The following is a 10,130-nucleotide window of genomic DNA, read 5'->3' as shown; positions in this document are numbered from 1 at the left end:
GTGTGTGTGTGTGTGTCTTGCATCTGCCAGAGTGCAGAGCACGGAGCCTACGGGCTTCTGGGTATATGGGTATGTAACTACAGCAGCGAGAGCTGAGAATAAGGGAATACGGATAAGACAAAGGGCCAAGAGTGTTCGGGAAACTGGCATAGACCATGAAGCCAGGAACCGATCCAAAAAAGCAAAGATCTCTCTATTGCTTTTTTTTCTTCTCGACCTGGGGGCTATTATTTCGTTGCTTAGAATCAGCAAAGAACCACCAATCCAGTTTATTGGCGTCTTGTTCATCATCTCCTTCTTCTCCTTCTCCCCGTCATCTCGATCCTTTGTCGTAGTTCTGACTTGTGCTCATTGACACCGTATGCTTGCTTTCCTGCCGGTCTGTTTGGGTACTACTCAAACATGTCGTCGAAATCCGTGGCTTTCGGCCGGACTCGGCGGCCTTGAGCAGACGCTGTTGTCGGCGTGGTGGTGGTGGAGGAAATCGGTGGACCCACGTCTACTGCAGACTTGGTTGTTGCCGCCGGGCCAGAAGAACTTCCTTGCCCTCGCACCTCTGGCGCCTCTTCCCGTGCTGCTTGCGTCTTCGCATTTGAGATCGTCGTTGCCTTGCCGCTTTCAATTTTGTCCACGGGTTGTTGCTGCTCTTGGGCGCGAGCTTGCTCTTCCTGCCGTTGAGCCGCGGTTCCAGCATCTTCTCGTTCCCGTGTTGGTTCTTGGATGTCCTGTTCGTCATCACTGCTATCCACCATTGGGACGCCGTCGATGTTCTCGTCCGTCAGAATCGTGTCCCCGTCTTCGTCCTGCTCGTCAGCTTCGGTCTGCGCTCCATCTCCGTCATGATCAATCATGGGCGTCCCGTCCATGTCCATTTCCACGTCACCGTCGTTGGCTGCGCGGTTCGCGTCGGCAGAGGCAGCAGACACGACTTTGCCCGTGGTCGGAACGCCTCCATTTGCACTAGCGTCGTCCACGCTACGCCAACGGCTCACACTTCCGGCAGCCTTGTCTCTTTCTTTCTGTTTCTCTCTTTCGGCCAATCGCTCAGCCTGGGCCTTGGCTTTCTCCTCCTCACTCAGGGGCGGGTGCAAGAAACCCTCGATCATCTCTTTCATCCTCGCTTCCTCAAAAACGCACCACCCCTCCCACAGTCCCAAGACCACCTGCACCTGTCTCTTCCACTTCTCGGCCTTGAGCTTGCCCCATTCGTGCTTTTGTGGGAATTTGCCCAATGCAGGCAAGACGTTCTGAGCGACAAGTTGATGCTGAAACAGTGAGCGGTAGCGCCATGCATGTCGCACGCCTGAGGTCGAGGAGGCTGAGAGAATATCGCTTATCAAATATAAACCGATCAGGGATGCCGGAGTTGTATCCTTTTCCTTGGGTTTAGGCGGTTGGTCTGGGTTTTCGGATTTGGGGGCCTCCCCATCCCCCTGAGGTTTTGGCGTACCATCACCGTTCTCTTCCTCATGATGGTCGTTCTCGTCGTCTGTCTCTCGTTTTGGTCTCGTGACGCTGTAACAATATGGCCTCACCACGTTCCTTGTGACTAATTCTGCAACCTCCTCTGCCCCGGCCCCAGAGTGCTCAATTGCAAATCCCGTCACTCGCGCAACATCACCCCTGCGTAGCCTTGCATTTGTTTCGGGGAGGCGGCTAAGTAGATGAATGAGTTTCGTCTTCGCAAGTGGGTTAAGATAACCAATGCCATCGTTGTCCATGGTCTCACTGATGTTGGTCAGTTTTTGGTGATCGTGATACCGTCTGGCCAATCCACCTCCTCTGTTGTCATCATCGATGCCTTCTTCGTCCGAAGAATTATAGTCTTCATCGGAAATGAATTCCTCGAGGCGAGTGGTGTATTCGAACTTGAGGTCTTCTTCGGGGGCGATCCAGGTTGATTGTCCCTCGAACAATATATCACCTTGCGATTGTCGCATCCCGTATCCCGTGTACCGTTGTCTGCGACGCGATTTGGAATCGGTCAGAATTTCCCATAGACGCCAACGATAATACACTCCGCCAGTGGATCTGGAGTTCCAAAGCCAAGCCCATTGTTCGTCACGTTGAATTTGCGGCCGGGACATGAGCAGTGCTTCAAATTCAGGACCGTAAGTCAGAAGAGCTTCGATGGTTTTGTGGATTAGCCGGAGTTGTCGAAGATCGCTTGGGACTTGTACCGTGACTTGTGTTGGGGGCATGGTGGATCGAGGACCGTACGGTGTCGATGAGGTGTACGAAGCCGGAGGAGCAAAGCGGTTACTGCCAGCTGCCTGACCTGGTGGAGGGGCTCGGGATAAGGATGTGTGCTGTGGCATTGGTTTTGCACCAAAGGGAAGATTGTGCAAGCTCGCAGACGGAGTGTTGTTACCGAGGGAGTTGATGCCGGTCAAGGCTGCTGAAGAAAGATGGCGAGAGATGGAAAGATTGAACCCAAATCCGAGGTATTTATTCTGAAGGTGCGAGACCATTGTTTCAATATCCGCCGCGGGAGTCTCGGCGGCGAGTGTGACGATTGCCGAGATTGATTTCCTTTCAGCGGTTGTGCCTGGCGCAGGTGGAAGGATGCGGACACCTTCGACGACCAACGGAGAGGGAGTGAAGAGCGCCTTGACGACCGCAGGAGACGTCTCGGGGGGAAGAGAGGCGAGATGCAAGGTGGGTTTCGCGGCAGCTTTCAGTTCATCTGTGTCCCGCGCGTCTTCCTCCTCATCGTCGTGAGCGAAAGCTGGGATGTCCTTTCTATTGTCCGCATCTCTACCATCATTGTAGGAAAACACCCTGTCCCTTCTGTCGCGTTCTCGATCCCGATCCCGACCTGAGTATTCATCATAGTGTCTCTTTCTTCCAAATCCTGGTGCAGGACCCAAGCTACCAGGTCCACTCTTTGTCAACGAGGGACTCGGCCCCAGACTGCCAGGACCGCTCTTCAGGCCCGAACTTGTGAAGTGTCTCTTGCCAGGGCCGGAGGGACCGTAGTTGCTCCCAGGGGCGCCAACACCCCCTCTGTGTTCGCCTCCGGGGCCTCGTTTTGAAGCAAAGCCTGGTATTTGGTCCCCATCGTCTTCAAAACTCTTCACAAAATCTTCAAGGACAGCTGCTGTCTCTGCTTTCTCTCGGGCCTTCTTTGCTTCCGCTTCTGCTTTTTGTCGCTCGAAGATGGACTTTTTCGCCGAGGCGCCGAGTTTGGAGGAAATGTCGTTATTGGAAAGAGGCATTGTGACAGGTATATTCTCGAGGATTGAGGCGGAGACGCATGATTCTGATCTAAGTTCAAGAATGCTGCTCAAGTTTGACAGGAATGGGGTTAACTGTGACGCCAAATGTTCCTCAGTCTGCGAGGCTGAACCCAAAGTGCGGAGGACTCGTGACTCGGCCTTTTTACTGCCCCAAATAGACTAGCTCAATCAACAACAGCCTTGCAATGCCGAGAAGCACCAATCATGGCATTTGTGACAGGCATCTTTATCTATTCGTACAGTGCCACACAGTGCCCTGCATGTGCCCATCGATACAGTAGCAGTATTTGGCCCGGTCGCCAGATGTTCAATCCTCCTACACATGCCTCCCTTCTCATCCCAAATTTGACTTCTTGTGTCAATCTCTTGGATCTTCCCAGTCACGGCCAATTCTATCATGTTTAAACGGCCTTGCTCTTTAATCTAGGTATCTGTGCTCGCGGCTTTTTTTATCTCATGGAGATCGATAGACAAGGTTGGTACAGTTTGGACAAATAGGCAGTCGAGAAGGAAGCTTTCTGCACACCTCGAGCCCCTTCAGCCTGGCCTGATGCGCAACAGTGTTAGGTCGAACAACATTCCAGTGGCTGAGGGCTGCGACACTCTCGAGACTCGGAGCGACAACGGAAGGGCTCGCACTCTACCTTCGGTTTTCTCAAGATGCCGGTCTTAATGCGTACATCCTCACGGGCAGCAACGTTTTCGGAAACCCTGTCTGCAGCTTCGTTCGCACAATCTTCAGGCCAGCCTGCTCAAAACACGCCCGAAAATTGCGATCGCTGTGCGTGACGCTTTTGTCCTCCTCCCAGAACATATCTTCCCCGTCCGCGGCATTCGAGATATTCTCCTTCACGATGATCCAGCCGTCTGGCGCTAGCAGAGGGACCAATGTCCTAAAGTAGCGGATGAGGTCAGGGGATGAGAGGTAATCAAGACACCATTGGTGCCATATAAGATCGTAACGAGCCCCCTGTTCAGTCGTGACTTCGCCCAGTGGAGGTGAGGGCTTGCGCCCATCTGCGTCGGATATGGGGTTTGCAGGCACCGCGTTGGCCGCGTTGTAGGAAGGAATTGACTCGGCTGACCACTCCTGCAAAGGCACGTTATAAACACGCTGCAGCTGCCCAGATTTAACCAGCGGCGCCCCTGGGGCGGTCAGAGTGGCGGTAAATTTCTCCACCGGCTCAATAATATCGATTTTCTCACAAAGTGAAGCCAGCAAGTTGAGCGTAACCCGCCCGATCCCCGCCCCAGATTCGAGGCAATGCCGGAATGCATATTGTCCCGTTCTTTGATGGACGCTGCCGTCTGATGTTGGTCCTTTGTCCCTTGAGAGCGGATGGAGCCGATGGAGCTTGGACAGGAAATTGCGAGAGAACTGCATGTCCACGCGAGATAGGTGGGGGTAGCCGCCGAGCATGCCGTTGTCGTCGGCGGACTGCTTGCCCCAATACTCGAGTTGAGCGGCCGTGGATACCCGGGCATCGATCTCTGCCTGCCGGTCGGTTGTCATAATGGGCGGAATATATTTTTAATGTCGCATTAAACGGACAAGGACGGGGCTTTGCCCTGTAACCCTGTAAGGAACAGTGTCGCCTCAGCCGCAGAGAGGCACGAAACGTTTGCTGATATCCATCGCGCCATGAATTGTTGATATGTACGAGGTACATAAAAGTTCTTGTCGTGGCCGTTGGTGTCAATGTCAGATTTGTGGTGGCTTGGCAAAGCCAATCGCGAAAGAACAAGACTAAAAGGTAGAAGGAGTCAACAGATGTACAGTATGTTCCTCGTACGAGCAGATAAGCTGTTTGATCATGACCTGAATTGAGTGATCCGCGTCATGTCTCAAGGATGGTCATGATCAGGTGTATCTGTTGTGCCGCTCTTTCAGAATCTCCGATCTGTCCCTACGGAGTCTATCGCTTATGACGCGTGGCAGTGAGACCTTCTACCCAGGAGCACCCCAATCGAGATGGAGACCCGGGAAAATATGAGCGATTGAAGCGCCACCACGAAACACTCCTAGTGCATGTGCCTTGGCCGCCGCTTCGACGTATATGGTCCAACTCGACTACTTTGACACGAGTACATCTAGACGGCGGTCGAGGCTGTGCACTCACGCACCCAAATATGGCCCACACTCGGATATGCAGTTGAAGGCCTAGCCTTGGCCCCGAATGCCAATCTTCTGCTTGACGACAGCCTGCGAACCTCTGCATCCAAATCATACCCCAGCTTACGGCACAAAAGAATGTTGCTGCCTGATGGCACAGCTCTTAAGAGTCCATACCACGTTCTGTGAGTCTGGTATAGCTCGCCAGGACCATCGAAAGTCTCCACAGAGCGACAAACATATTGATTCCATCCCATCTCCTTAAAGGCATTGTGGTACTCGTATGGCGGTTGCATCTCAATCGCTGGCAACCAACAAAGGCCGAGTTAGAACATGCACATCCTGCCGACAGACAAAAGTGCGACTCAGATTGGTGTTTTGACCTTAGCAGCCGGCTGACGTTTCGAGACCAGGTTCGGTGTGATGCTGCGACAAGATTTCCGGCCGCCTGTTCTAGATGCGATTCGCACGGACTCTACTGCCGGATTGATTCAAACTTCAAACGAGTCAGGGTCAGACAGTATGAATTTTGTTCGTGTGGCAGAATATCCCATATACCTCTGCTGACCTGTACAGACGGTTAACTCCTAGTCGACAGCCAGAAACGACAGGACAAGACCCCGGGGTTTACGAAGGTATAGCTCATCCGTCAGCAGAATACTTGTCCGCGTCCTCTACAGGTTATGTGTCGGACACAGTGAGTGATGCTCAATCAGAAATCTACATGGGCGTAGATTGGGTTCTTCTCTCCGACGCACAAATCACGCAGCACGCACAATGGTCTTTAGGCGGTGCTGTTCTTAGCTACCACGATGTCTCAGAGCTGCTCAATTTGTGAGTTGTTTAAGAACACATACAACTGCGCAAAATGGAGACTGATGAAAGGTAAACAGCTACGCACACAACTACAATCCACACCTCCCTATACTGGACCGGGTTACATCTGTGGCGGACTTTCATGACAGCAATGTCTTCCTTTTCTGGACACTTTTGCGCACTGCCTGTTATCGACATCCCAAGTTCGGTCATGTGTTCCAACTGATTGCACGACCTTATGAGCAGTTGCTCACGATACACCTCCTCTCACCCATCCGCGATGTCAGGATCATTCAGGCCATCCTCATACTGTGTCATTGGCCTAATACAGGGTCGCAACAAAGTAAAGACCCAAGCTGGCAATATTGCGGAATTGCCATGAATGCTGCCTTGCAAATGGGCTTGGATCAACTAGAGGCGGAGATGTTACACCCCGGGAGTCGTGGACAGTCGAATGCCCTCCAGGTGAGCGTCCAGTCACGGCGCATGACTTGGCTGGCCTGCTTCAACACCAGCACAAAGTATGGTGGGGTCGTTCACCAAGCCACTCGCAATAAGCTGACCGTGTCCTAGTCTCAGTGTCTGGTTTGGCATCCGGCCACATCTCTCTTCGCCCTCACAGCTGAACGCGACTTCATCAATGGCCAAAGAACCGAGTGTCCCACGCCATTTCACGGTGCAAGTTGAACTCCAGCGTCATGTTGTGCAATATTCCACAGCACTTGCTGGCGATGTCGACAGCAGCACCTGTTCCACACTGCAGAGCCTTTTCAACACCGAACTGGACACTCTCTTGACGGTGTACCAGGACATTTGGTCCCCGCGACTGGAAATCCAGCGTCTCGGTGCCAAGTTATACCTGTTCTCGCTGTGTCTTACCGTGACTTCGAAACAACGCAGTCGTCCCCAAGAACTCGACATGCCCTATGCCATCGACCTCGCTCGAGTGTCAGTACAACTCGGCCTCCCTGCTGCAGTGTCTCTGATTCACACCATTGCCCAGCTGAACAACGAGTCTTTGGTGCAGGAGCCCGGTAACGGTGGAGTCATCCACTACCCCAAGTTCTACTTTCGACTCGTCGTGTTCGCCGTCGTCTTTCTCATGAAATTCCTCAGCGCCGACCCCAGAGCTGCGCAACAGGACAGGGAGCTGGCATTTTCACACATCACTGCGGCACACCAGTTCTTCTCCAGTTTCGCCCCGGCGCAGGACTTTGCTCGCGTCGCGGAGGTGATGGCGGACATGGCCAGAAATCTTAGAGTCGACGCGCAAGACCATCCAAGCACGGTCGAGACCAGGCTGGGCGCATCTCTCCTATACGACACCATGCAGAGATTCAGGCGTCCCTTGGAAAGATCTGGCGACAATGAGGAACCTGCTGCACCCATAGCGACAGATTTCAATGCTTGGGCCATGCGGCCCGACGACGACGGAGCGAGCTGGGAAAGTCAGCGAGTGATGGACTCGTCCTGTTGGCGGTCGCATGACGCTGTTGCATACAAATTGCCAGAGTTGCATGCGAATTTGGAAGAAGGACTTGACTGCTTCCGGTGGATGTCGGATGACATGCTCGTCGAGATGATGAATTTGTGACTTACTCCAGTTCTCCCTCTTTCTCCCTCTCCTGTGGGTGAGGGAGAGAGAGAGATATAGGTACGGAGAGATAAAGAGTCAGCTTACATAGCGGGACAAGGTATTTTCGCTAGCAGTCATCCGTATAGCGCGCAACCAGATCTTGAGATTTGGGCTTTATAAGGTTGACATTTCCTCCACTACCGAGTACAGCGTTTGCACGTGAGGTCCTGATACACAATATCCAATGAATCGTCAGGCAAAAAGGGCTGGTTGCAAGAACGTGAAAGGTGGCGTGCGCAACTTTTCGGTTTCCCATACCATATCACACACACCAACACATCTTATCCTGCGAGAGGTGTGTGTATGCGCGCGCTGCCGCATCTATAAACAAAGAACGGGTATGGGTATATATCCCCCCAAGATCTGTTTTCCTCCCGGAATCCCAGGTACAGTAACGCCAGTCATGAAATTGTTTCCCCCAAAATCCGCCTTTCCTCACGTATCATCTCGCATGCATGTTGGAGCCCGACCGATAAAACTCCTCTCAGATACTCGTGACGAGATGGAGGCCCCCTCCAATTGTCCCTCCCTGCTCTTCTTTGTGCAAAATATAGATAAATCCGTACAATGGGTATTTGGTAGTTCCGCCCCACTCCGTCACCCAACTCCTTTCCTGCTCGTCGTCCGCCTCGCTCGCTAGATGGTGATCGCCGATGGCGGCACACACCTACGCCTGATAGCCCGATGGCATCATGGCAATCTGCTCGGCGCTGCTGTCGTTGACCTCCTTGTAGTGGACGAGGCTGGCCTTGGTCCGGAAATGGAAGCCGGCGTCTTCCCACAGCTGAGCACCCAGCACGAGACCCGGGTGCCAGATGGTCAGGACGGCGACGGCGATGATGATCATGGGCCCCTCGAAGATCATAAAGGTGGCTTCGTCGTTGGCGAGGTGGCCGTCGAAGCCGTCTTTGAGTTCGGCGAGGCGGTAGCACGAGCGGACCGTGATGGTGAGGACGGCGATTGCGATGCCTGGAGATTAGAGAGTGGTCAGCAAAAGTCCAAAGACTTTTTCTCTTTCAACTCTTCCCCTCTGCAAAAAGGGTTGTCGGGAAGATTCAACAGAGGCAAGGGGTCTGTGCAGAGACTTACTGATCAAGAAGCCCTTGAAGCGGGGTGTTCGTCGTAACCGAGCGTGTTCAGAGCTGAGCTTGCTCGGGTTCTTGTAAACCTTCCACGCAAAATGACCGCAGATGGCCACGAAGATGGCCAGCGACACGACCTGCGAGGCCAGGCCGGCAATCATGACGTTGATGCCCAGTTGGTTCGATTTGTCGTCGTCGGCCGTCGACGCGATCGCACCGCCGGCGGCTTGGAGGAGCAGGGAGACAAAGTCGCAGGCGACGAAGATGCAGGCAATGGTCCTCGGCTTCAGCAGACTCAGCTGGACGGAGTGGATAGTGATGATCCGGCTCAGGCAGAGGTAGATGGCGGCGGTCAGGAACGCCGGGCCAATGGTCAGGCCGACCAGGTAGATGATGAACGAGTTCTTGTCGAAGATGTTGTCATGCAGCATCAGCCGCCCGACGTAACCCACGACTTCGAGCAAGATCCCGCACACCATGCCCACCATGAATCCCCACGTCCGGTACCGGATCCCGAAGAAGAGCTGGAGGGCGAGCAGCAGGCCGAAGATGCCCGTGTAGAGGGCATTGCCGGCCAATGTGGGGATGTAGTCGATCTGGCCATACTCTTCGATCGAGCAGGTCGCGATGGTGCAGTTTTCTGGGGCAGGCATATTGATCGATGGCGATGTGAGCGAGTTGGAAGCAAGGGGAAAGAGGACGAGGTGGAGGAGAAAGGACACAGGAGAGTATATTGAAGATCTGCGATAGACAGGATGAGATAGAGAAGAGCCTTGCCATCCAGACATTGAGGAGTCTGTCAACGCAGTACTTATAGCCATGTCCACCCTCTTCTCGAAACAATAGGACCAGGGTGGAGGGCCCATTACGGGCATCCTGGCCCTCTACAGCCTTGTTGTCGGAGCGCATGCTGCTGCGCCTTCGACCTACGCGCCCGTCTCCACGAGTAAACAGGCAGCTGATTTCAGCCGCCGCGGACGCGGACGCGGGATGCAGTTGCTGGAGTGCTTTGGGAGAATTGGTATTTTGAGACATGAGACAAGAAGTGTTCCTGCAACCAACATCTCGGCAGTACAAGCCTCATTGTTAGAGTCGTCGGTGAAGCTTCGCAGTTCGCAGCGTCGTACCCGAAAGGCTTAGTCTGGGGTGACAAGCGAGATCAGCGCATTGGATGGCGGGCTTCAGGCCACCAGTGGCACCCAACCAGCAGCCCTACTAGCCTCGCTTATCATTCGGGGGGCTTT

At 53.6% G+C, this 10,130-nt stretch overlaps 4 protein-coding genes across 4 annotated transcripts; 1 reads left to right on the top strand and 3 right to left on the bottom strand.

Moving 5' to 3' along the window:
- Positions 1-392: 392 nt before the first annotated feature.
- Positions 393-3,218, bottom strand: AYO20_11766 (hypothetical protein; the record flags this gene model as incomplete). Its single annotated transcript, XM_022649979.1, has 1 exon — positions 393-3,218. One exon carries the CDS (start codon positions 3,216-3,218, stop codon positions 393-395), a length of 2,826 nt encoding a protein of 941 aa, XP_022494049.1.
- Positions 3,219-3,894: 676 nt separating this feature from the next.
- Positions 3,895-4,752, bottom strand: AYO20_11765 (hypothetical protein; the record flags this gene model as incomplete). Its single annotated transcript, XM_022649978.1, has 1 exon — positions 3,895-4,752. The coding sequence occupies one exon, from the start codon at positions 4,750-4,752 to the stop codon at positions 3,895-3,897; it is 858 nt and encodes a 285-aa protein (XP_022494048.1).
- A 1,023-nt stretch (positions 4,753-5,775) lies between these two features.
- Positions 5,776-7,762, top strand: AYO20_11764 (hypothetical protein; the record flags this gene model as incomplete). The annotated part of the gene is made up of 4 exons (XM_022649977.1): positions 5,776-5,864; positions 5,929-6,186; positions 6,246-6,689; positions 6,742-7,762. The coding sequence occupies 4 exons, from the start codon at positions 5,776-5,778 to the stop codon at positions 7,760-7,762; spliced, it is 1,812 nt and encodes a 603-aa protein (XP_022494047.1).
- A 709-nt stretch (positions 7,763-8,471) lies between these two features.
- Positions 8,472-9,539, bottom strand: AYO20_11763 (hypothetical protein; the record flags this gene model as incomplete). The annotated part of the gene is made up of 2 exons (XM_022649976.1): positions 8,472-8,773; positions 8,894-9,539. 2 exons carry the CDS (start codon positions 9,537-9,539, stop codon positions 8,472-8,474), a joined length of 948 nt encoding a protein of 315 aa, XP_022494046.1.
- Between the last annotated feature and the right edge of the window lie 591 nt (positions 9,540-10,130).

This window comes from Fonsecaea nubica (genome assembly GCF_001646965.1).
Source record: "Fonsecaea nubica strain CBS 269.64 chromosome Unknown Scaff202, whole genome shotgun sequence".
NCBI classification, from domain to species: domain Eukaryota; kingdom Fungi; phylum Ascomycota; class Eurotiomycetes; order Chaetothyriales; family Herpotrichiellaceae; genus Fonsecaea; species Fonsecaea nubica.
Note: the sequence above shows the minus strand (reverse complement) of the source record. Positions and strands in the feature narration are given on the sequence as shown.